Below are 27,379 nucleotides of genomic sequence, written 5' to 3' on the forward strand. Positions count from 1 at the left end.
TCCACACAAGCGTATAATAAGCAAGAGACTTTGTAAGCTGGTAAAGATGCAAGCCGAATATTTTTGGGTTTTATGGGTCAAAATAGGAATCGCTTGCCTAATAGATCATTTTCAGAACTTAATGACTATTTATCCCATCATAATAGCAAAACATTTCATCTGATGACATGAGTGTTTCGCAGTATGCAGGCAGTCAGTGGAGTAACCAGGAATTTCATTCAGGGGTCCAAAACAAGGGGGGAAAATTTTTGAAAAAGGGGGTACTAATTACAGGGTTTAAAACTACACTTTAAACACTTTTCATAATCAAAAAAACTTCATTTGTCAATGCATATTCACGTGCATGTGTGATTTAAAATTTTCAAGTTTGCAATCAATTGGGTAACTTAGTGGGTAGATTAATTACAATGAAAACTGATTTGTTTCTTCAGTAAAATCCTCGAACTGCCCTAAGTATGATTTTCAAATTCTTGTCTAGTCCATTGAATTTTTGAAATGAAAAAATTCTTGAAATAAAATAACTTCATTTTGTAAATTCATAATTTTTCAACATTTTGTTCTTTTTCATGAAGTAAAGTAATTGTGTTTTTACATTTCGGGGGGGGGTCTGGAACCCCCAAAACTCCCCCTTCCTACACCACTGTATGCTGTCAGGATACATATGGAGATTCTTTATTTTTACCCAGGCTTGAAGACAGGAATCAGCCATTGTTTATTTTTGTTTGGAACATTTCAATATTTAAGTCTAAAGTTTCATCACAAGGTTAGAAAATTACTCTTTAGGGAGCTCTTGCTGATGGATATACAAGGAACAAAGAGTAAAGCAAAATAAAGTGTCAGTACCCGAAACGTCGGTGCTCTTACAAAATCTTACCCGCATGGAATCCCGAGAAAAGTTTATATATTCTATTCGCCGGGAAAGTGTAAAATTTTACCCATATACAACATTTTCCAGGCCTTAACCATCAGGATTAGGGCATTATATACCACCAAAATCTGCCAAAAAAAAAAGAGTAGTGAGCTGTCGTTTCCTTCAACCACAATTCAATTTTTAAATTTCCTACCAGCATATTCCATAAGTTGAAACTCTTGGCATGGTATCTGGAGGAGACAACCAACAGTTGAGGTCATTTGCAGCATGAGGGAAGGGTAGGGAAGGAAGGGTACAGAGAAACCTGGCATTGCTATTAGTCTGCTCTTAATGAAGGGTACCTAGGGGACCAGCGCTTAACCCATTAGTGCATAGCGTCCGATATATCGGACGTGTGCCATTTCTCACATAAATACTTCTCTAGTCGATAAATTCAATGAGTCAACTAAAATATTAGCGGGGGGGTGAAGACAGACATTCATTTGAACTTAATACAGTGTATTAAAATGTAGCGCAAGTCAACTGGAGCCCATAAAAAAATAAAATACACACATCCGATATATCGGACACTATGCACTAATGGGTTAATGTCTCACCTGTCGTACAGAATGTTGCACTTGAAGTGCCTCGACAAAGCACTCAAGCAGGGATCAGGCAGTCTATGAAAAATCTCTGCCACCGCCGGGATTCGAACCCCAACCAACAGGGTTCATCCCCAGCCAACACCCTAGCCACCATACCAACCCGATCTCCCTAAAACTCTCGGATAATCAATCTAGAATCATCCCTAAATATGCAGCTAAATATGACATTTAATATTAGCAATTTATCCCACAGAGAATATGATATATTATGAAACACTAGAAATTCCCATGATATACTAATAATGTCAATTCCTCAACCCAGCATTAAATGTAAGATTTTAAAGTGATTAAAATTATCAAATCATTGAGATTAGTACAATAACTCACCAAATTTTTATCAATTTCATCCCTCAAGGCAATTGTCTCCACATGCAATTTTTCTGCAGATGAAGAGACGAGTATAAAAAAATAGAAAATAGGCAAACACTATCTATGCACAGCATCAAAATTTCAAGCACTCACCCACATATGACTGCTTCTCCTTATTTAATTGCAATCCCTGTGTCTCCAAATCTCTGATGATTGACTCTCCCATTCGAGTATTATCCCAAGTTCTGCACACATGTGAGGAGGAAATTCAGCATTACCATTCAAACCATTCCCAATACCCACATTAACTACCAATCGCAGTAAAAATCATTTTTACATCAGTGATGTCATGATGCCAGGACACAGTTCCGGCACTGGCTTACAAAAGGCATAACAGTCAAATAACACCTTTATCAATTTTAGTTGCTTCAAAATTTCTAAATGCGATGGTGGTTGGCGTAACATGGCGAAACTCCTTCATGATGCACAAAGGTTAAGAAAAAGACTTCACTGTTTCACACAATAAAATATATTTACGACCGGTTTCAATAGATGATGATACGCTGTATCGAAACCGGTCGCAAATATATTTTATTTTGTGAAACAGCGAAGTCTTTTTCTTAACCTTTGTGCATCAAAATTTCTAAATTATATATTTGTAACCAGAACAAAAAACTTAGCATAAAATGAAAATAATGACTCGAGATAAATAAAATAGACAGTAATACTTCACTTCTAAAGAAAGTTAAGGAAAGTGTGTTCCAGCACTGCTAATTTTGCCATGACGTCACCGTTTTTACATATTCCCGGAAACCAATATCCAATCAAAATGACTTAAGGTGAACAGGTCAAAAGATGTGATGGTGAAAAATCAATTACGTGTGAACTTTAAAAATTGAGTTAATTCATTCAATTTTATTTTCCAACCATTTATCAACTAGTGGTAATCATATTTCACGACATGAAAAGTAAAAATGTGTCAGTACATGGCCTAATCACTTAAACTTTGAGTAAGTTGAACACATACAATTTTGGGGTTCTTGGAAATTACATTATCAGTAATGAGTAAAGAGATTTTAATGAATTTTGAAGCAATTGTTAGGAACAAAAGCAGTAATTAAATCAAATCATAACCCAAAAAGCCTAATGTTGTTATTGTTTAAATAATGAGTACCTATAGATAGAAAATCTTACATTCTTGCAGCCTCTCGAAGCACCTGCACCCACTTGTCCTGGTCATATTTATTCTCAACGGCCAAAGACAGATTACCCTAACGAGGAAAAATAACGACTAATTACCTACTAAGATTTATGAAAGGATATATATGCATGACTGGGTACAGATAAATGGAAAATTAACTATCCCAATAATGTTTTCTAAATCCTTAGTGCCCCTTTAACCATGGTGCAATGCATTTCCAAATATGCAGTAAATCTCCAAAACAATAAAAAAATGTTTTTTTTTCCGATGAAATATAAACCTCAATAGCATAGTAATTATAGCATATGAACATTTACAAAGGAAAAACAGACTAATTTAAGGTGAAGAGAATTTATCCATTAAAATCATTAAGCATACATATTACCCACATTTTTATTGCACAGAACAATTTCTTATATTGATAAGTAGGTATTACTTAACGACTGCACTACATGATCATATCATTTGACGGCGGAAAATGACATGTAAAGTCCGAGAGAATGGGGATTTTATAAAATTAACTTCCAACGTAGCTATTACACAGGAGGTCAAATTAGATTGCAATGTCGGGAAAGAAGTGAATATAATTAATGAATGAAATTATTTTAATACTGTACGTTAAAATGAGAAGTAAGGACAGTGGGTAAGCGCAAAATTACGACTTTAATATAACGATGCTGGGCCCGGAAATAAAATTAACTGTAACATTATAAGGACATACATACGTTTATGAAATCATCACTTTTTATCCAAATCATATAATCTTGACCCAAATCTGCGGCAGGTTCAATAATACATCCACCAAGGGGTATTACACCTTTAGGATGAATATTTAAATACCCCCTTTTGACGAAGGACTTCTTTTCGTTCTCGGGGTAATACAACAAGAACCCTTCTTTAACAATAAAAAACCTACAGAGGTAAAAAGATGGATTTAATACTTATTATAAACGTAAAATAAACAATACAATGACAACTTCAAGAACCCCAGTTGGCTTTATAACTAAATATGAAGGTAATTGACGTATATTGATGATGAAAGTACTAAAAATAATCTACATGATGCATCAATACAAATACTTGTAACGAACGCCTTATAGGCAGTTCTGATTTTTCTTGCCTCTTTGACCATTTGGCTGAGTGTAGGGCAAAGGATTTCTTCAGTAGTAATCCACTATGTTGGACTCTAGTTAATATGCAAAATGTACAATCACCATGTTCACCCATTTTTATTGTATATTCTCGAGCGAAGAGTAAATCGTAAATTTTACAAGAAACTTGGTCATCACATGTTTACAAAATACTCAAACGTTAGTGATTTGTTTGTCTGAAGTGGGGGAAAGAAATCGAGATGACGTCATACTTTTGGTATAAGTTGCGTCGGAAAATATGCTTCCGCGCCGAAATATATGTTATGTTATAGGAAGTGGTCAAGTTGTGACCTAAATACTATTTTAAAACTCATAATTAGTTTTATCAAATATATGAATGCCATAAAATAGTATGATTAACCACAAATACCACAGATTAACTCATTTGGCTGAGGACTATATTTTGAGATTGCGCGTACGAACACTGTTAATACTGAGCCGTTGTCTATATAAAGAGAAACTCGTCCTCCATCGCGTCATGGGAAAGCGGCCTCCTGCTTCTGTGGTTTGTCCAAGCAAGTCCTCCGGGATGGGTCTCCTGCCCTAGCTTCACACCCGCTTGCAGCGTAGCTGGACGAGTTTGGTACAGGTGTGTACCTTAAAACTCCCTATTTATTTTTTGGCTATTTCTGATTTGTGGGGGTTTGTTTTCGGAATAAGTTGAGATGGGTGTGGCTCTGAAGTGCAGAGATTCTGAATCTTTGAAAAGAATTAAAGGACAAACGGAAGATCTGTTACGTTGGATATCTAAGTTAAGGTGCAAGAAGATAACCTTCAAGAAGCAGCGCAGAAAAGATATCAGAGTTGAAGCAGTGTTATCCTGTGCTTTGTTGCGAGCTGAAAGTGAACTGCGAATGAAGCAACGTGAACGTTATATGAAGTGGCAAACTCTTAAGTCAGAATTGTATAATCATGATAGTGAAAAGTTTGTTAATAATTCTGAAGTTCACGATAAGAGTTCATGGGACATTTGTAATTGCGAAGAAATAGACAGTTTAAACACGTTCATGAATATGTTGAAACAATTCAAAGGCCCAATGTAAAGTCATTGTTGATGAAGGGGCTTATGTTCAGATATAAGAGAACGTCTATTATTGAAGCGTTTTTTCATTCCAGTCTCCATAAGCGAAGGCACGCCTTCCCATGGACATCTTAAGACTACTGGGCTCAGGTCACCTGTTCCTGGAGAACAGCATTGTGGTTTGTAGTATCAGATAGGTCTAGTCATGATTCGTTGTCGAATCGATATTTTTTGCTTCAAGTTGAAGCTTGTACGACCACTGTGTGGTTATTCATAATAAATATTTGATTTATCTTTACTCACTTTGAAATGATTGCTTGATGGGAGCTTCCATTTATCTTTTAAGGAACACTTAGTTCTATATATCTCAAGTAGCCTTTTCTGTCAGGCCAGAGATTTTTCTTGCATTGAGTGGAAGCTTGTAATGGTTTCAAATTGGACTCCTTATATTGGATTCATTATACGTTCAATACCAGATCATTTCAATCTCGTATTGGCTAGATCTTATCCTCTCGTAGGAATCCATTGTGCGCTCTATTTGTGCTTTTTTTCAGAGTTCCTTGGATGCGCTTAATTTCAAGATACGTCTACCGTTAGAGTACGACCTGTCCTCGCGATCATGATAAGATGTCGAAGATGGGCGACACCTTGGGCTATATACGGAATTCTTCTGAGTTACAATTTAAATGGATTTGTATTTGCAGGATACGTTTTAGTAACCTAATTATCTTTTCCATGCAGATTGGTTGACACTGTTACTTCACTTTTCAGATTTCCAAGTATGCATTTCTAATGCGATCGTAGTCACTGAGAATTTTTCCATTCTACGCTAAGGTATTTTAAGGATTATGAGGTACGCGAATCATTTATGTGGACACTCGCACTTGAACGCATGGACCTCAGAAGATTGAAACTCACGAGGGAGTATCTAATGCACATTGCCTTACTTGTTCAGGGTTTTTGGTCCTTGATGAGCCTAATCCTGCAACCTTTGGTTTGTAAATTCAATGTGAATAATCAAGTTCTTCTAGTTTGCATATTTTAACATTATTTCTAGTTGAAGTCGTCACTGTTCTTACACTAGGTTTGGTGCACTTGGGATTCACTTTATTTTTCTCCTGTATTTCCCTTTAGGTATTAGGCTAGCATTGACAATGTTTGCCGATACATTTTTTATCTTTGCCGGAGAGGGTAGGCTGACATTTGTGATATGTAGTGGGAAGATTGTTGCTTTATGGATGGAGATATAACATGGAATGAGCATGGAAATCGATGGAAGGCTTTTGATTTTTGTCTTTTAGTAATGTGGTATGTTGTCTGGCGTCCAACCAGTTAGCGTTGTCGCCCACGAAGAGGTACAACTCTTAGTAGGTAATTTCTATTGATGTTTGAGTGACGATTAGATTTTCAGGTCACTGTACAATTGAGTTGCTATATTTATTGCACACATGGCATGAATTTCAAGGAAATGGCAAAAAGAATTTTCTCGTTAAAATGAATGTGGAATGGAGCATTAACTATGTATAAAATTCCATGTGATATGTTCTCCAGTGTTTGGAATGGATTCCTAAGTTTCTTAAGTCCTTATTGAATAAGCTTTAAAAGCCTTGAGAAAACAGCTCTAATATCTTAAGGTATGTGGCTAACTGAAATTGATGCGCATGCTGCGATACTTTCTTTACTGTTAGGAAGATGGCAGTGCATGGGGTTTTCCTGCTGGTACTTACCAGTGAGTAATGTAACGTTTTTCCATAGTAATGGTGTTAATTGTTGAGCTTAATGGCATAATTGCTATTGAAGATCCATGATATGGCGTGAATGGAAGGTATTAACTATCATACCAGATTACAGAAGTTGCTTGGACAATGCTTTGCACTTGATTTTTATCAAAGTGGTCGTTTTTCTTGGATTCTTCATTAAGGTAAAACTTACTTGTTGACCAACCACCTAAGCTGGGGTTGGCATGAGTTAATATAAGCTTTTGCATTTTATCCTCTCGTAATGTAGTTAACATGTCCATTATATGGCTTTGGAAGGAGTCCTATTGCAGATCCAGGAAAACTTATTTTTAATGCAGGTATTGGATGATAAAGCCAGCAGTTAGTGCCTTGTTTCCACTCATCCTTTTGTTCAATGTGGATTGATCCCTTGTAATAACCTCAAGATGTGCACTAGTGCTCTGATTTCAAGAACTATTCAAGTACCGGCTTCTCATACCATGCACTTGCATGTTCCCAGTCTTTGTGAATAAGTATATTCTCAGTTTCTTGAATTGCTGACCTACATGTGGTACTTAGCTCTGATTTTTGCTGCTTGTAGTATTTGCATAGCAATATGTTGCGGGTGGTTTTTTCCAATGACTCTTCAACAGGTCCGTTGCAATTAACTCCTCTTTCGATGCCCTTGGATCATTAACTCACGAGAGGAAAGTGGATCGTAAAGGTGGCGTGGATAACATGGAAGTTGTCAAGTAAGAGCTGTTTCAAGAGCTTCATTTCCCCATGAGAATCTCGGTACCAAGGTTTCGGAGAAGTTCTTTTGATAGGCACACACATAATATTATGAAAATGCATTATGCACCTCATCAACGGAACATCAATGATCCAGTGCGGGTGACTACATTTTATCAATATATATATATATTCCGGTAATGTCATGTTGGCAATGTACTTGGTTTGCTGATCTTTCATTCACATTAAAATCTATGATTGGCTATAAGGAGAACTTTAAATGAATTTTAAAAGATTTATTGAAAACGTAAAAAGCATTCAAATTCTCCTTTTTCAAATTTAATGTGAGCCTGTTCATGTTGAAATAGAAATTCCAATCCTCTTTCTGCTGAGGATATATGCACACAATATGAGTTATTCTCATTTGCTGCAATTAACTACTTTGGCATGGGAATGTCATTGATTGTATATGGTCTATGCGTTCGGTCTTTCTCGTCACTTTCATTTCAGCACACTTGTCACAAAACCTGTCAGAAGGTCATGGTCATTGTCCGATTGTTGAAGATGTTCTGCATTGGAGTACATGCGTACACCTGTCCTGGGTTGTCAGTAATGTCCCTCCGGTGCTGGATGCCAGCCATTACTGCCCCATGCGTTTTGCTGCTCTTACAAATGAGACTGGGTAACATTTGAACATAGAGGTTTGTGACATAGAGAGGTGTATGCCCGCATGGTAAATAAAAAGATTCTTTTTGCTATAGTCAACTTTTGTTTGTCTCAGGACAATGTTATAGAAGGGCTCAATTCAATTAATTAAAATCTTTAGTGAAAGCCCTGTTAGTTATGTAGGTTAAAGTCATTCTCGCTCGTGTCGTCATTATACTACTTGCAGTAATTCTGGGCCATGATGGTGGATACCTGAAGTAAATGCTGTTAAGATTTGGAGGACTGAGCTGTGTATCTTCGTGGATCACTGAACAGGAAAGAATAGTGTACAATGCTACATCACTTATTCCTTTAGAATCGGTCGTAGCCTTACTACTTCCATTGCAATTGTGTTTTTTTTTGTTTTCGTGGTATTTTTCGATGACTCTATTTTCAGCGTTCCCAAAGATTTTATGCATGCTCGCATACTTCAATAAATTGAAAATGGTCTGTGGGATGAAAGGAATTAGCAGTGAGGATTCATTGGATGGAATTATTGAAAAATATGGATTCAACCTGAATGTTCCTGGCCATGCTGTACTATACTGTTCTTATCTGAGAAAATCCATGTCATCAGAAATGAGTCAACCAAGGAAGCATGAAAGCTATTGGGTTTGCGTTGGGTATAACTTCTGAAAGTTCGCTTAGTGTTTTTTCATTTTAGAACTGTTTGAACAAATTTCTTTTCAATATCCATAATTGGATTTTATTTTAATTGGTTGATGAGCAGGATTCACTTAGCATGTCAACCATGGATATTGGGGTTGTATCATTTTGGGTATGGGTCTCTTTCGGTAACTATCATTTCAGCTATCTCCGTACGCTAACGTTTGCCCAAACCTATGTGATGTCACGAGGGTGACTGGCGGAAGAGTGGATCCTACGTAGTGCAGCAGATGTGGAATGAGAATTGAGCCCTAAATCCCTAGAATGCAGATTTTCACCAGCTCTGGGCCGTGCTGCTGTAATGTCGATTATTTCAGAGCTATTCCACCCACCCAACTGGAAGAAGTTGTCGCTTGATGAGTATTTAGTTGAGCTATATCGCTCCGTGAACTTGACTTGTGGAAGCAATTCCAACAATTTAAAAAAACCTATTGTCTTAAATTTGGGCACTTAATGCTGGAAAAAAGAATCATAACAAGTGGTTTTATTTCAATATAAAAATTTTCAAGCATAAAGTTCACTTCTTTCAGATAATATTGAATTTTAAGATATTCTGCGTTGCATATGTTGTTCTCGTGTGGGTCTTTTCGGTGACTCTCATTTCAGCACACTTGAGGGCAATTGCTTTCCCCTAAGCAGCAACTGTTGTAGAGAAAGTTTGGAAGAGAGGATGCTCTGATAAGCACAGGAGCCTTTGGGAGAATGTCGCGCACCCACTTCCAAGTATGCTGACTTGTCGACCATGTCCTGTTTCCCGCCCCTGCTGCTTTTCTTACTCGCTGCAACGTCTCACTGAATCATCAAGGGATCATTTTGAGTTAAAAATGGGTTTGCGTTTGATATCTTTTATGAGAATACCTAATTCATGCTTACTTCAGTTTTATTAATAATTACTCCTAGTTGAGAAGTGCAGTTAATCAGAATAAATTGTCATTGGACATTTGACGCTTATAAGATCCAAATTTTTTTCTGTTAAGGCTTACTTGGCCCAAATAATGAGTTTAAAGTAATGAAACTGGCCTTCTGCCGATTTTTAAGTAAAGCATCGTAGGTTTAGCATTTGTTTTGGGCAAGATATTCGCCCTGCCTTGTCCTTTTCCAGTTCAGTCACCTCGAAAGGGTGGGTTGCCCGGAAGCATACTGTAATGAGAGGAGTACCAGGTTATGGAATAAGCAGCCTTGTCAAAGCAGCATTATCTGGTGTATCTGCTGCAAATCACGGAGCCCTGTCACCTAGTGGAAGAGTCGCCAATTCTTCCCTATAAGAGTATCACAACGTTGTGATAGCTGCTGCACCCTAACTACCTGGGCTGCCCTTTAGCATCTAGGAAGTTGGATTTGCCTTGCGCTCCTTTATGGTCCTCTGCATGCGGAGTTGGGGATATCCTGGCTGTCTTCTCCCTAGCGGTTAATGCCGTGTCAGTCTACCTGGCAGATTCCATTTCTCCTGAGGAGTTGTGAAGTTCTGCAAGTTTGTGCCCCTTATTTGTGCATTTTGAAGATAGTGTTTTGATTCAGTCAAGTTCATTTTCTTTCTGTGCATAAATTTTTTATCTATGTGATAGTCGTTTGTGTTCAAATAGTGTTGGAATCCGTGATCGTGGAATGTGATGAAATCTTAGACTTATTTGGACCAAAAACTTGAAAAGATTTCAGTATCAGTAATTGAGAAGTTATCAGTAATTCAGTTGCTATGTAATCTCTCTATTGTTCACTTTGCGATAAGTTATCTATTGATTCTTAATATTTTGAATGTTAAATTTTTTGGAGAGTGATATTTGGGGGAAAGGGTTAATCATGAAATTATTTTAAATGGCTTCACCAATTTAACTTAAAGAATTGTTAGTCTTCTTTCTGATTATATCAGTTATCTCCTGTAATCGTTGGCGAGAGGGTTGTTTTGATTTTGTTACACAATGTCAATTAATTCGGTGAATTTTGTTAGTTTGGGTGGATAGTTCGGGAGGGTTTCTGAATGTTGGGGCTGGGTTTCTTTCTTTTAAGAGAGGATGCAGGTGGAAGCAGCGTAGAGATGTCAGGAGGCTAGATTGTAATTCCAGTGGATGGCTGATGCAGGTGGAGGCAGCATAGAGATGTCAGGAGGCTAGATTGTAATTCCAGTGGATGGCTGATGCAGGCGAAGGCAGCGTAGAGATGTCAGGAAACTAGATCGTATTTCCAGCAGATGCCTGATAGCATAGGGAAGTGGACAAGGGAGCGAATTGCAGAGTAGAGGAAGAGTTTGAGAGAGAGCAGTATGCGGCAGATCATTAGCTTATGGTGTACCTAGAATGTTCGCTGCGCTGAGAGCTGAGGTAGAAATTTTGAAGAAATACAAGGCATTGTAACTAATGTCACTTGGAGATCCTTCCTCTCATGAATGCAGAATCTTTATCGGCAATTTAAGATTGAAATTCTGCCATTCTTGCTTGGAGGGTAATAGCATTCTGTCAAGAAGTATTTGATCAGTTTGCATCCAGTTCCTCAGATGTGGCGATAGTTCACACATGCTGAAATAGTCCTGTTAAAGCTTAGAGGAAGGGTATCAAGGAAGTAGGCACAACATAGTTGGTTGCAGTCTGGAGAAGTTCTAGCTATGATTGCATTGATAGAGGAACACAGCAAGATACATTTATTCTGTTACTGAGGTCTATAAAAGCAACTGCTGCAGACCTGTAATGATACCACTACCCTGGACCTGGAGGAAGAGGACCGCTACCCAGGACCTGGATGAAGAGGATCACCACCCTGGACCTGGAAGAAGAGGTTGAGGACCCGGAGGAAGAAGACACCGCCCTGGACCTGGAGGAAGAGGACTACCACCCTGGACCTGGAAGAAGAGGCTGAGGACCTGGAGGAAGACCACCACCCTGGACCTGGAAGAAGAGGCTGAGGACCCGGAGGAAGACCACCACCCTGGACCTGGAGGAAGAGGACCATCACCCCGGACCCGGAGGAAGAAGACCACCACCCTGGACCTGGAGGAAGAGGATGAGGACCCGGAAGAAGTTTAATACCACAGCTATTTATCGAGAAAAATTGCTTCAGGCGTACTAGGTTGCAATTTTAGGAGGGGGGAGATAGAGTAATTTGGAGAGGGTAGGGCCTGCTGCAGGATAGTTTTTATTCACAGATTAGTCCTATAAACAATCAACTGGGAAGTAAAGGACCATCATGGACCGCCGAAGAAGAAGACCACTGGACCTGGAGGACTGCCGAAGAAGAGGACCATCGTGGACCTGGAGGACCGCCGAAGAAGAGGACCATCGTGGACCTGGAGGACCGCCGAAGAAGAGGACCATCGTGGACCTGGAGGACCGCCGAAGAAGAGGACCATCGTGGACCTGGAGGACCGCCGAAGAAGAGGACCATCGTGGACCTGGAGGACCGCAGGGCTTCAGTAAATAATAGATGTTGAGAAAGGCCTCCTGCATAGATTGTCAGTAGATAAAATCTCTAATAACGCTAGGGAAAAGAAGGTAGTTGCATTAGAATGATTAAGTGAAGGAAGAATACCTGGGAGCTTAAGGAAGTGGAGGCAGTTTGTGTAAGGTTGTCAATGCCTTGAGGTGAACTAGTTAGAGGTATGAATGACATTAGATGAAGTTGGTAGGAAACCAAAAATGCTATTTATGCAGATGGTCAAGAGGACGTGGTGAGGTAATCGTGTGAGGACGGTGAATGAAGCATTACGTAGCAGTCAGTTTAGCAAAATGATAGGACCATAAGAAAGGTCAGGATATATCATTGTGCATTGGCAGTTGAAGGTATTTTTTCGGTGCCGTATTTTTCTTAAGTATTGAGGGATATGCTACATTATAACATTTGATTCGTAACCTACTTCATCAAATCTTTTCTGAAATGTTGAGTAACTCTTAGGTATATTGTTCTCCTGAGTCTTTTAAGCTCGTAAGTTTTTTTTTTTTTTACTTGCTGTATACTAGATTACACGAAATATTACCTTGACAAAGGAAGGTGTGATGTCATCATTCTTGAAATGCTTTATTAGCAGCACTACGTAGCTATTTCATTGATATTATTGCACTGTTCCTTCCACATTCGTAGGTTCAATTGCAATTGTTTTGATGTAACGTCTAAGTTAGTCTCTTTTGGTGAAAAGCAGCTTCATTGTTTACCTGTCTATTTATCATTGTTGTCCTTCATCCTTGGTACTTTCTTTCAGAGTCCAGTTTCTATTCATGGCCTAGGGAAAGCAGTGATGTTTACTATTGCATTTCTTATTTTTCCATTATTTGCAAGAAGTTTCAAGATTCCATCATATTTTAAGGACGTTTGTGTGGAATATTCTGTGATATTTAAATCAAACATTGAAAGATTTTTAGCCATTATATTGCGAGTGAAAGATAACACTCTATTTATTTTTGTTGCTTGTTAAGTTGTCTGAGAAGATCTGAAAAGTTTATCCAGATATATCATCTTGTTTTATTTTGTTGGCGTGGACAGTTCAGTTCACCTTAAAATTCCATGTTGCGTGTTGTCAATGATTAAAAGCGTGTGATATTAATTTGCATTTCTCATTTTGCCTTTGTGGCTACTACTTGATCAATACGTCTGTTGAGTTCTTAATTGTCCTCTGCACTTCTGCAATGGCTCTCTGTAATGGCCAGTAGCAAGTTTCTGGAGGATTTAGTGTGCCTGCGGACATAGGCAGTGGCGAGAATATGTACAAAACATCTTGAATAAAGAGTTACCTATGCTTTACGATTTGCGTTCTTGACTGGAAACCCTGACCTTAGATATGCAGTCGTGGCAGCAATGAGCAATTTCTTAGAAAACTACTTGAGAGTTCAGGTAGCCTCTGAGATTGCTTGTACGAAATCGTCAGTGTGGCGATGAAGGTAATGTAAGCACGGAACCTATGACAGCCTTGGCAAATCTGTTTGACGTAGTCCCTTCTGGGTACTAGTTGGACGAGGTAAAGTCTGAAATTATTATTCTTTGTAAATGATAGAGCTTGGCCACATAGATAATACTTGACTATGAAGGAATGAGATAAAAATTAGATTTTCTGATTTATGCTTTTAACATCTGAATTAAGTAAGATTAAATAAGGACATAATTACATCCTCTTTGACAAGAAAATTGCCTGTCAGGTGTGCAGTTGTTATGCAATGCAACATTGTGTAGACTAAAGCATATTCATTGAAGCTTAATGAGGTTAGCATTTTTCTTGGAAGAAGTTATTGAATTTTGAAAGATATATTTTGGCACTTGTAGCACTTGCTGAGTAATTTATCTGTTATTAGTGGAATCATATGAAATAACATTTTCATGGTATTGATTATGGAGTTGAGGAGCCATCTAGTACAGGTAGTTCTCATGAGCTAAGATTTGATGGAGGTACCATTCACATGGTGCATTCGTACCCACTGTCATTAACTCATGGCAGGAATCAATAAGATCGCCGACTGGGCTTGTAGAATACATCCTATTTCACTTTTCATGGCTTTTACATAATGCCATGATTTCTTTCAGAATGTAAATGTAGAGGTGAGAGTTCAAATGCTTCGGTGATTGCTAAGTATGGCTGAATGAACCGTGATAAGTTGGATGTTTTCTTGTTTGTCTTTCTCTGCCACAGATCTGGTCTCTGCAACGGTTGCGGGTGAAAAGTAAGTGGAATTTAAATTATTCTCTTAGGTTAAGGAGAGATAATCTGAGAAAATTCTCGGTATACTTAGTATTCTTTGAAGGGCCATTTGAGGACTGTATTTATTGCAATTGCGTTCTACCCACTGTGTTTGGTAATGAGGCTTCAGTCCCATACCTTCATGTTATTAGTACTTCACCATCCCATTAGGACTTATTGCTTTAAGTCAGATAAATATGCTTATTGAGGATTTTATAACCTCATATTCTACTGTATTTAGCTGTGGGAGTTTTCAGATGTGAATAGCAGAATACTAAGATATTATTCATTTGTCACTGTTGTTCATGATGTTATGCATAATATATCGTGGTAGACCATTCCGAGGGCATGATGGTAAATTTTTGACAGATGCAGCTTCGTATATTTAATGTCGAGGTGAATAGGAAGTTGATGGATGTAGATGCCCACTGGAGGCATTGTTGCTTGCAGTCAGCGACTCATGAGTGCTAATTATGATACACATGTCAATACTTGGCTAATTCTTCTACCTCGGCTAATGATTTGGTCACAATGCTTGCCAGACAATTCTCTGAGGACTAACTTTTTCAACTACTGTACGTGGTTTGAATATCCTAGGGCTTCACGGCAAACTCCTTTATATCAATTGATGCTGTAATTTATCTCGGCTTCAATTGGAAATGGGGATGGCATTCACCTTTGATGTGTCATGTTTAATTTGCTATTATCAAGCAAAAATCAAAATCTTGTTCTCCTCAGTGCACAAGTATATGATTAAGTTCATTGGTCTTATCAGCAATGTTAGGCCTTGTAAAGGGGGCATACATTTTTGTAGTGGCTCCACTGAGCTGTATTATCTACAATATGACACAAGTGAGGGTATCTCTTTTTCAGAACTGGCATAATTTAATTATATACATTTTTTACTGTTGTTAAGCAAGTTTAGTGGAATAGTTACCAGAACGTAAATTGCATTTAGTGGCCCGTGAGCAGTCTTGTCTGCCTATGGACCCCAATAGGTTCCTGTGGCGGGTGTTAAGTGAAATTGGTTTTCAATGCAATTAAGAATATTATTGTGACCTTAGGATCGCATTCATTTGTATTGTCTGATTTAAGAATTTTTTTTTAACAACTTCATCTTGGGTTTATGTATGTTAGACGCTAAGCTATATTCTCTTCAGGGAATTACTGCAGGAGATTGATCAATTATATCCAAGATATATTTCTTAGTAAATAATTTTTTTATATTCATAGTGAAGTGTCGTGTTTTGAGTAGATTTCACAAAGTTGAACTGGAGTGCTGTACAAGCACTTCTAACTTTTCCAGTTAGCGTTGTTTAAGTGAGTATTGACTTCAATGGATGAAGGCTAATCCTTCGGTGCGGACAGTTGTTAATTTTAAAATGACATCATTAACTGTTCACCACTGTGTCCCTTGTTTCATGTCTCACTTCCCTCCAATGTTAGCCAGCTACGTCAAAATAAAGGCCCAATGGTTGAAAGTGGAGTGGGTTTGCAGGGAATTCTTAATCACACTCTGGAATTTGGCAGTATGCTTATTTTTGAAACCACGAGAGACAACATTTGTGTTGGAATTTTGATCAATCAATGTTGCTGCAGGTAATCAGTGCAGTAGTCTTATGCTGTGGCACCTAATTTTTTCTGTTTGTAATGAGATGAAGTAGTTAATTACCATTGCCCATTTGAAGTATGTGAAGTTAGGTTGGGACAGAAGTTCATGGCATTCATCCGAAGTTCAATCATTGATTGTGTAGGTTAAAGTAATACAACTAGAGTAATTTGTTAAAAGATCAATAAATAGTGCACAGGAAGTAACATACTTTGAGGCCTCTGAATCCAATTTCCCTATTGGGTGATAGTTACTGATCCAGAAAGAGTTACGAGTAGTTAGACATTGCATTACTAGAATCCCATTCTTTAATAAAGATACATTAGATACTTTTCTAGACCCTGTAGTAGTAGAGCCTGTAGTAGTGTGAGAATGTAGGTGTGAATTGGAAGTACATTGAGTGAGATTTTTCCCTAGGTCTTGAATTTGATGCAGCAGTGTGTGAATCAAAATTTCCCCAAAATACATTTTGGATAAATGGCGCTCATGATATGTGCGGATATTCGATTTTCTAATTGGTAGGTAATATGTACGTAGGGATTTGAATGTCCATAGAAAGAACTAACTTGTGTAAGTTTTTGTTTCATTGTTTAAGTGCATACTTTAGTGCACGCCCTTACCTCTCGGAGTATTGAAATTTTACCTGAGGATAATGTTCACCTAGAGCATTTACGTATTGTTAATTAGTTACAACGGAATATTTGGTACGGCTAGTCCACTACATTTCTTTGTCCTAGTTGAATAGTATGAATGATGAGGAAGATCATGGGGAATTTGAAGCATTATTTTTTATAGTTTGCTTTACTTCTTCTGAAGAAGTAATTTGTTGAAGGAGTATTCTGCAGTGGTTGATGGAAAACAGACTGATGTCCAGTGCTAGAGTTGGCAACTAAAAGCAATAATAGTATTTTGACAAGTATGGTGTCCCTCATCCTCTAAAATAAGGGAAAATTATACGGTGCGACTTATCACCTATTAGTTGAGTGTGATAGTTCCTAGGAAAGTTAATTGGATATTATTTCTCCCAAAATTTGAAAGTATGAAGAATGAGTGAGTCTTAAGAAAAGCGTGAGTAGTGTTTAACATTTTTCTCTAGTTTTTTGTTGATAATGAAGGAATATTTAACTGTGAGAGTTTCGAATTATACTAAGTATGTCTTTGCTTTAGTTGATAAACAATGGAACTGATAATTTATATATTGATAAACATTGAGAAATCACAATTTTGGCGAATTTTGATCAAACCTTGTGGGATTTTTTGTGCCTTTCGGTTTTGTTAAGCTCATATTTGATTTCATTTTTCTGTTAAAATATGCCAGAGTGAACTCTTGGTTATCCATGCCAATGAATGTAAGGGTCATACTATATTAAAGTGTAAATTGACCATTAAAAATAGTGTAGTTGTATATCCACACTTTAATGCATAGTATGGAAAATATGTCACACAACAGTATGTTAAGCATTATTAGAAGTAAAAAAAATTGAAAAGTTAAGTCGCTTAAACAAACATCTATTTATAATGTGGCAATTTTTAAAAAAGCAACAGCAGCTGAAACAATGCCATTAAATAGTAGTTCTCTTGTAAAAGTAATTTCATAACTCCTAGCAATCAAAAAGCTAGTCCTATTTTATATTGTGAACTTAGTGTTGAAATAAGTGAATACAGTAAAACCTCTACATCGTAATGGAAGGGACCTAAATTTGGGCATTTTGATGTATGGAGGTTCACCATAGAGAGGTTTTAGTGATAGGCACCATTTTTTCATATCCTTTGGAAATGAAAGGCACTACTGTATTTTAAACCATTATATTTATGTGTTTAAACACACATGCATGCATCAGTGAACATACATTTATTATTTAATAATAACAGACAGCAAACGATATCACATGATTTTTACCATGATTTTAGAGAAAATGATGTGATCTCTCAATTCAACAGTCTTTAAATGATTGGGATATTTGGATACCTTTTTTCTTATTTACTGTTAGGTATGGTCTCATATTGAACAAAATGGCCACAACTTATGATTAACGTGAAAATAACAGCATAATGAGGTGTATAAGAAAAAAAAGAGAGAAAAATGTATTGCTGAAAGTATCATTCCATGTGCGTAACCATGTCTGCGTTAATGGTCTCTTGTTGTCTCGGTACGATTTGCGGAGGTAGTTAGGCCATCTCGGGGGTGTCTCCTTGGTATGATAAGTGGAGGTTTTACGATATAAAGAGGTTCACTATAGAGAGGTTTGCCTATAAATTTGCATGTAAATCAGACGGGACCATAGGGGTGGTATGATGTTTGGAGGTTTATGATGTAAAGAGGTTCACTACATAGAGGTTTTACTGTACTTAGGTGATAATTATGATGATTTTTATTTCATTCTTGATAGTTAGTAACTATGGTAATTCCAAAATGTCTCTGTGCATTAATTAATGAATTAATGAATGAATGTGCATTAATGAATCAACAGCAATAGCAGGATAATGATATAATTAAGTTGTGCTACTAATTGGCTAAAGGGAATAAGTGGGAAGGCAGGAAATCCAAATACACCCATGTCTTGTATAGCGCAATTTCGATTAGCGCAATTTCGATTAGCGCAATTTCGATATAGCGCAAATTCGTTCCTCGGGGAAACATTGCAACGCAGTGTAGCCTAATCAAAAATCTTAAACGCTCTCGTGATAAAACGTGAACTTGCGCTAAGTACACACGAAATTTCTATCAATTTACGCATAGTAATATTATTTCTTGCCTCAAATCTTCTTTTTTGTTTATATGTTAATCGAAATTCATTGCTGCGCAATTGCCAAAAGTATTACTCGTCATTGGGTCTAGATAGCCGGCCTACCGAAGATTTATCTCGTCTCCTTAACAGAATGATAATAAATAATTTAGATCGTTAATTAAGCGTGGGGCTAGTGGAAATGAGTTTTTTTTCAGCAATACGGTTTGAGACGTATTTTTGCCGTCGTAGGTTACCGGGCGATTGACTTCCAGGTAGAGAGTCTACGCTAAAGCCTTCAAGGTCATCGGTATTCACGGGGGAGAAATGGAGCGGTGGCCGAGTTGAGCATGAATAGCATCAACACATAAAAGGGTCCGCTATAGAGTCTCAAACACAATGGCTTCGTTCCCTCCCCGCAGTCTTAGGCCTTCTGCGTCTCAGGAATACAGTTCAGCAGTGGAAGGTGATTTAGATAGAGCCATACAGAGTAAAAACCAAGAGAATATGGCAAAAAATAGGAATGCGTGTAGAAAAATCAAGAATTTATCAATAAAAACTATAAACCTAGAAGAGTACTTGAGAGAGGTCAATTGCTTTGAAAATGGAGAGCGTCAAAGCGATATTGCGCGGAAGTTTAAACGCACGATGCCTTATTCTGAATAAAGACGAAGCTAAAATATCAGTGACCTCAGCCGCACCAACTTCAACCAAGCGGTCTACACATACGGAAAGTTCATGGTGAATCAGTACAAAAAGACGAGAGTGGTAATCGCTCCGAGACATTAAGTGAAAGCTCCGGTTGGTTCCAGAATTTAAACGGCAAGCAGGTATTTTCAGTGCGGCGATATCAGGTGAATCTGCAAGTGTTGATAGCGCAGCCACCACAACATTTTCTGATGAACTCCAAGCTGTTATTGAAAGTGGCTCCTTTCCCCCTCAACTAGTTTTTAGTGTTGATGAGACTATATTCTTTTGGAAAAGAATGCATTCTCGTTCATTCATTTTCACGGAAGGAAAACCTGGGTCAGGTTTCAAGGCATTTAAAGACTGTTTCACGTAGCTGCTAATGACTCGGAGGACTTCAAATTAAAATGATTTCTCATCCATAAACTCCGCTAGCTATGAAATGGCATTTAAAGTAGCATTTTCCTGTCATTTCGATGAGCGACAAAAGGGCCTGGGTGGCACAATAGTTGTTTTTAGACTAGTTTGAAAAATCATCAACTGCCGGCAACGCATTACGATCCCCTGAGATAGCAGATGTTAGCCCACCCGCACGACAGGATGGAATTTCGAAAGCACGTAAGAATTTTTTTTAACGTGAATAAAAGTCTTTGAATGCGTGAATACTATCTTTAAAGATGTTTTAAACTATAAATATTTATAGAAATAATGTTTTCTAAGGCTTTTTATGGGAATATAGATGTTTTAGAGGAAATTCAATACCCAAGACCTATGCTACCAGGAACGCATCCCTATCTTCCCTATGTTAAAACGCTCTCGTATAACGCAAATTCGTATAGCGCAAAGACCCCAAGGAACGCATCCCTTGCGCTATACGAGACATGGGTGTACCATTTAAAGTGTGTGGGGAAAAGTATTTCTGAAACAGGTTTTTTGATTGTTTTAGGCAATCTATAACGGGCATGAGACCACATGTTAACCCAAGGAGGGCTAGGAATTGTTTCATTTGGTTTTTGTATAAGTGATTACATGCTCTGCATTTAACACTGTAGATTCGCTACTATTGTTAAGAAGGGGATATCTGAAGGATTTTTGAGATATATCATTAAGTCCTGAACCATTAGTAAAGGTATGCATGCTAGTACTGCAGTTACGTTTGTGTCCACAGTCTTATCCGAGCTTTGATATGATTCCTTCCTTTTCAATTTGTACAACTAATACTTTGCCTTAAATGCAACATCAATGTGTATAATATTGAGGGATTAGGAAATTATTTTAGCTGTTGGTGTAGATAGAAAATTAATTTTTCTGGTTACTTAAAGTGAATCCAAAACACAATTATGCTGTTTCTATCATTTTTTCCTATATTTTATTAGTCATATTCGTTGATATTGATAGTTCCCACACTAACTAAAGCATTGAAAAAAATCCCTATTCTTATGCTTTTGGTATGTAAATACTGTCCAATCATGTTTTGGGATAGAAAAACACAATGCTATATGTATTTTTAGGACAGAAAATTCAGAATGAGGATAAGGTATGGAATTTGCTCATCATACTACATAGTTAGTCTCATTGAATAGTCAATTTTATTAAGAATCTAAATATATAAGCATGAACGCTCTTAGTACTCCACGAATGTTATTAAATGTTAATTAAAAGTGCTCGAATATTGGTTGCGTGCTAAGAGAGTAGAGCAGTAGAGCCTTGATTGTAAGACATCAAAGTAGACATCATCGTCGAGCTTTGTAGTAGTTCCTCAGAGGACAAATTGACTTTAGAGGGATTTAAGAAGGCAAAATACACAGTTTACCTTTGGTCGACTCCCTTGTGGCGGTTGGTATCCTAAAAAAAGTACAGTGATGCACAGAGTAGAATCAAGCAGGTAAATAAGTATGCGATTAGTAAAAATTGTGCTACGAACATTTTTAAATATTTTTTTTATTTATTGCGCAGTAAGATTTAAAGATCCATTGCTAGCTGAAAATCTATCGTATTTATTTACTCAGCAGCTCTCCATATGGAACTTAGATAATTTTCCCCAATCGGCCAGAGTCGAGATTCAAGTGATCGTTAAAAGCTAATAAAAAAGTATTTGATAGACCGACCAAATTAACTTCAAGTACTATACACACTCTTTTTAAACTGAATCCCACAGCAGAAACCTGTTGATATTTAAGGTTTTCCGTTGCCATACAGTAAACTTAATGGGCATCATAGTAGCAAATATTTAGTTTATCTTGCCAAAAAAGATCATATTTCTCATATATTCCTTTTTTCTGTAGTTTAAGAGTAATCAGTATTTATTTTCGTGAATAGCCACTCGTCTTCATATTTAATCCTAAAATGGGTAGACTATCAGGTACTTTTCTGGGGTTGTTTACTTAGTGAAATGAGTGATACATCCTAAATTTGGTGGCCATCCGATATAAACTGGCGATTTGATAAAACCCCATGGGAACCCTGAATTAAGAGTATAATCACATTGAGTAAGATCCTGTTGACAATATAGATATTTAATTCCATTCTGTAAGTCATCAACCACTATCTTCTCTTATGTCTTGTCTTTTGGGACACAAGCAAAAACCTTCTCTGGTGATAAAATTGAGGTACTTGAGCGATGGGGCACTATAAACGATTTATTTGGTTTTCCCCCTTTTTTCTATTGAATATCCATGCTGCAATGCACTTATTCCACTAGGCAAATGATGTAGTTATGTAACGTAGTTCACAATCTGCAATAAACTTATTCCCATTTAATCTTTCCATGTCTCCCCAAACATCCCCTTTATATGTAGGTTCGAAGATTTTTGCGGCGTTGATTAGATGATCTCTCCATTCTATTTGGGTTTTCACTGCGTTGGTTGTGTTTTAGTGACAACGGTTTCGCTGACATTGCAGTCAGCGTCTTCAGGTCGAAGGTGAGGAAATTTGGAAAATTTTATGCCAGAAAAGGTGGATTAAAATTTGCTGTTCTAGGAAGGCTATGGTTATTCAAACAAATTTTTCATGATGGCCTTTATTTGCTACACTTATGTGGCTTCCCTTCCTGATGTCCGCCGTTCCCTTCCTGCTGTAAGAATCCCAAATTAAAATTCTCATAGGGTTACCAAGGGAAAGGAAACTTTGGAAAAATCAAATGGTAACAAGTTGTATCGTCATTTGCAAAAGTCGTGCAACAAATCGAGCGGCGCCACTTTCGCTCCATTGTTGATTTCTGGCCACCATTGAATTTGAATTATCACTATCTGGGTATGAATCTTCATGGTAGCTCGGAAACGACTCGCGAACGGGTCATCGTGACACAGGAGGGAGACATAGGAGATCATTACGATTCTCAGATGCCTCCAGGAAAAGGCAAAAGAAGGGCAGCGTTTGAATATTATACCTTGCTTACACTTTTGTTAGAAGTAGAAATACTGAAAAAAAAAGGTTTTTTGTCTTATCAGCAATAAAGCATTCGAATATACTAACAGCAGATATACCCAAGGGATAAATGGATGCTTGATTTTGGGATTGGTGTACTTTTCCAATCGGTGAACATGAACATAGAAATGTTCAGCCACGGGATACCCTATCTCCGGTCGTCAATTAAATCATTTTAATTCTCACAAAATAATTAAAACTGTACGAAAGCCAAAGTTGTTTTACAAAACTATAGCTTAAAAATTTTTTTTGAGATCAAAAATTAGTTATTTTATCAGTTCTACGTGGAAGCACGCCAGGAAGAGTTGCAGACTTACTTAAAGTTTTTTTTATGATGGCATGATTATTCTGGACGCAATTTTAGCTCTGAAAATTGAAATTATGCTGTGATGTTGAATATTCATTAAAATAGTTAGCCATATGCCCAACCAATGAGAAAAGTTATTCTATGTCGTTAGATGCACTTAGCACAATGGTCAAGATGGCAAAACCAACATTTCGCAACATATTTCTTACAATCTGTGGTACGGTACTAAAATCAACCTTAACTTGGGGCATGTGCTTTCATTCCATGCCGTCATTAGCGTAGAGGAGATCTAGCTATTTGTATCAATTTGCAATGTTAGTTTGAGCTTCGTCGCCATTAATTCAGGATGAGGTTATATGATAAGGTATAATATTTGACAAGCTTTTTTTTACCATTTACTATCATATACGTTTTTAGAGACAAATTTGCGTTAATTCCAACTTTTTTCCGAGATTTACAATTCTTTAAACAGGAAAACAGGTTTGTGAGACGACGTGATTTCAAATTTCTAAATTTGGATTATTTTCAATTAAAATTATATCAATATCAATGCTGGGGAGGCTAATTCCTGTATAGACAGCGAACACATTTATTTCTTTTGTTAGAACCCAGTGAAGATACACTTCCTAGCTTACTGGTGCTTAACTGACGTTAACTAACATTATTTTGAAAATTAGAATGCAGTTGGTGTTTCTTAAATAGAAAATTCATAATTTTCTGCCATGCAGGAATGATTTAGCAAATATTAAGAGTATTTCAAGTCACTAGTTATAATTTAACAAGTAATTTAGCTCTTGAACTCTTCTTGAGAGTACCAATTTCTAGTTGGCAACGAGTCATGTTTGTGTCACATCCGTGTGAGTATTGAGTCCATAAGTGGTTGAAAGAGCAAAAAAGTCACTATGTCATTTAAAAGGAATAGATATAGATATCAAAGAGGATAATGAAATTGTCAAAATGTCTTTTTGAATTGAATGATTTAAGTGTTGCAGAGAAGTATAAAATAAATGACTGATGACCATGTGAATCATAAGTATATGTTAGTTTTTTAGTCCTTGTCCGGGTAGCTCATTTGTTCCCTTCAGTAGCGTTTGAATGCAGGCTGGCAGAGAAAGTTATTCATTTTGGAGATAAGTTCTATCTTATTGTTCTGTGAATTAAAATCGATTAAGATTGGGAGATATTCATGAAACGTAGGATTCACATAACATTTCCTCCTTCCCGTTACATCAAAACTGCATTGTAGGAAAAAAGTGTGGCTGAGTTTAAATCATTCAAAGATCACAATGAATATGCCTTGAATATTGAAGTTTTTGTCCTCCAATGATGCCTATTTTCTTGCAATGTTGTGATGGAATTATATTGAGGAACGAGCTCTCTATTAAAACTATGCGAAACGGATTGATTGTAATGAATATTGAAATACGGCCATGAAACATGAATTGGGGATACACCGTTGTACAATGCTGCATCAAAGAAAAGAAGTCCATATTTAAAAATAATTAACCAAATAAATTTTGTTTGAATACTTATGTGCCTTACTGTACCATCCATTGCATTAGCTACTACTCCGAAGATGTGAATGAATTAGATCGATTTCAATTTACTTTATATTGAATATAGAAATCGTTTAAAAATGAATAGAATGGTAGGCATGGAGACATGAGGAAAATTACTAATGAAAAGTTATTAACAGTATCAAATTCCGAAAATTTTGGACCCATACCTTTGATGCCATAAGAGCAGCTGAATTTTATCAATATATAATTTTAAATCGATATAGCTTGACAACAAAAATATATAGGTCATAACAAACGATTTTCGAAAATAACACTTTGCTGTCCCAAGGAATTATATAAATTCAGTATCCGTAGTGCCAATGTTGCAATCTGCATTTATCGAATGTATAATTTTATCGATTATAACTTCAATTGTGTGGAAGGGATTAGTTTCATTTTAAATTTATCTAAATTTGCTCTCCAACTTCGATGATCGATATGGGTTTGTCTTATATCGCAATAAGTAAAAAAAAGGTTTTGGTGAAAAGTGCAATCCAAAGAAAGTCAGTGTTATATTACTCTCAAATAATCGATCAAGTGGAGTGCCCACTGTGGCCTAATGTGACTTACCAGAAATTAAATTGCTTACGGTACCGTTGTAGCGATGTGTAATGTGTTATCCATTGCGTGGACTGTAATTATTCGATTTGTTTGATTTAACTTTGAACTTTAGTTCAATTTTGTCGAGGAATTTGTCTTGTACCTTCTTCTAGGTTGTTAGCGAATGAAGTTTATCCAAGGAGATTGGTATCGATATTACTCGCACATGATTTGATCAAGTTAAGTGATCATCATTGCAAAATTTACCCCTTCAGATGATAGCAATACCCTGAAAATTTCATTCATATAGCTCAAAAATTTATTAAGTACATTCAATTCATACCGCGCACATAAAAAATGGGGAAAATGAGTTCTCAAATCGCAGGAAATTTTACAGAATTAAGGTCTGAATTAACCATGAAGGTTATGTGATAAAGAGTATACTGTCAAGTTTTTTCTGCAGATTCCTTATATTTATACGCCGAAGTCTTGGGTCTGAAGTCGAAAATTCGACTATCTTGGCAATGTAAAATCGAGAATCGTGTATTCCTCAGAATTGGTTTGATGTATGGAAATTTGATGATAGCCAAAGAAATCAAGTTAAAAATGCAGTGTTTTGCTTTTCAAGGAAGTTGTCGTTTGATTATTGCAAGTTGGTCAACAAAATTTTGAAGCTAATCTGCTAGCTCCATAAGAAAAGCATTATTAATTTGAAAAAGATATCATAAAAAATACTAAATTCATAATACCAATTAAGCACTACAATAACCACATCAAAAAATTGACCTAAAAATCTAGTTTTCATTAATGGAATTTCATGCTCCTGAGAATTTTTAAATAGTCAATATTAATGATAACATTTTAGTCCCACGATGTCATTTTTATACTAGTAGATATGTGTTGAAAACTAATAGACTTTTTCGAGTGTTTGGATTTTTTCTTCCTGTGATTTTTTTTAACTTTTACTTCCTGAAAAGCGCATATCCACACCTATTACAATTAGGCTGCGAATTTGTATGAATCAGTCGTTGTTCAATCAATTTGAGGCTCTATACAGGTGAATTAGGTCAATTTTGAGTAAAATAATGCACTCATGAATTACGATATGTAGTTGCACGTCAGGGAATGGAATTGGGATGATTCTTTGATATGCATTCCAAGTGTAAATAAAATGTTTCGTACAATTTCCTTAGTGATCTTCTATTGGTATACCAGAGTCGAATTTTAAAATATAAACCAACAGTTAAGCCTCTGCTATTGGAGACCACCTCAGGTTAATGAAAATTGTCTATGGACATGAATGATATCTCGACAGATTCACGTATAAGACGCGGATGATATTCTTCCGTCTTCGCCAATACCTGTGTAGCGTTAAACATTATTTTATGCCCAGGGCTGGAGGTGTAATGTTCAGCGACTGCTGATGCGTCCCACTGATGTAGTTTTGATGCTCTTTCATGCCCTTTAATCCTTTAGGAGATAGAACGCTTGCTCTGTCCCACGTAGCTTCTGCCGCAGAAGCAGGGAATACACTCCCATGGGTTGAAGGGGAGGATGGCTATCCTTCGGTGAAGGTGGGATATTTTGAATTTTCATCACCGTGCAGAAGCGAGTTTTGATGTTGCCTTTTTAAATGAATCTAGCGATTCTACCCCGGAGATGTATGGAAGTTTAGCATATGCTCATGGCTTCTTCCCCTTGTGGTCGTCATCTTGAGTGTTCTTCTTTCATCGCTCTTTTTATGAGAGAGACACTGTAACCATTACATTTCAGTGCCCACATAAGGTGTTGCATTTCACCACTGATATGGTCTGCATCACACACGATTTTGGCTCAGTGGAATAGCATTTTTATGAC

At 37.0% G+C, this 27,379-nt stretch overlaps 1 protein-coding gene and 2 long non-coding RNA genes across 7 annotated transcripts in view; 1 reads left to right on the forward strand and 2 right to left on the reverse strand.

Annotated features, from left to right (window-relative positions):
* LOC124167878 (pleckstrin homology domain-containing family D member 1-like) overlaps nucleotides 1-4,352 on the reverse strand; it is a 45,986-nt gene extending 41,634 nt beyond the window's left edge. For 2 of the 5 annotated variants that reach the window (XM_046545937.1, XM_046545936.1), the window contains exons 1-5: nucleotides 4,146-4,337; nucleotides 3,751-3,937; nucleotides 3,019-3,095; nucleotides 1,978-2,069; nucleotides 1,843-1,895 (exon numbers count right to left, since the gene is read on the reverse strand). In XM_046545937.1, coding sequence (XP_046401893.1) covers nucleotides 1,843-1,895; nucleotides 1,978-2,069; nucleotides 3,019-3,095; nucleotides 3,751-3,937; nucleotides 4,146-4,252 — 516 coding nt within the window. In that variant the 5' untranslated portion in view covers nucleotides 4,253-4,337. Of the gene's footprint in view, nucleotides 1-1,842; nucleotides 1,896-1,977; nucleotides 2,070-2,161; nucleotides 2,249-3,018; nucleotides 3,096-3,750; nucleotides 3,938-4,145 lie in introns of those variants that run through there. The other 3 variants (XM_046545939.1, XM_046545940.1, XM_046545938.1) reach the window with 3 other exon arrangements.
* Nucleotides 4,353-4,446: 94 nt separating this feature from the next.
* Nucleotides 4,447-13,740, forward strand: LOC124167880. Its single transcript, XR_006866782.1, has 2 exons — nucleotides 4,447-4,765; nucleotides 5,293-13,740. It is a non-coding gene; the product is annotated as an uncharacterized LOC124167880 (long non-coding RNA).
* LOC124167879 lies at nucleotides 9,997-18,005 on the reverse strand. The gene is made up of 2 exons (XR_006866781.1): nucleotides 12,398-18,005; nucleotides 9,997-12,362 (listed from the first exon to the last, which is right to left on the reverse strand). It is a non-coding gene; the product is annotated as an uncharacterized LOC124167879 (long non-coding RNA).
* Nucleotides 18,006-27,379: the final 9,374 nt, after the last annotated feature.

Source organism: Ischnura elegans, chromosome 11, assembly GCF_921293095.1.
Source record: "Ischnura elegans chromosome 11, ioIscEleg1.1, whole genome shotgun sequence".
NCBI classification, from domain to species: Eukaryota; Metazoa; Arthropoda; class Insecta; order Odonata; family Coenagrionidae; genus Ischnura; species Ischnura elegans.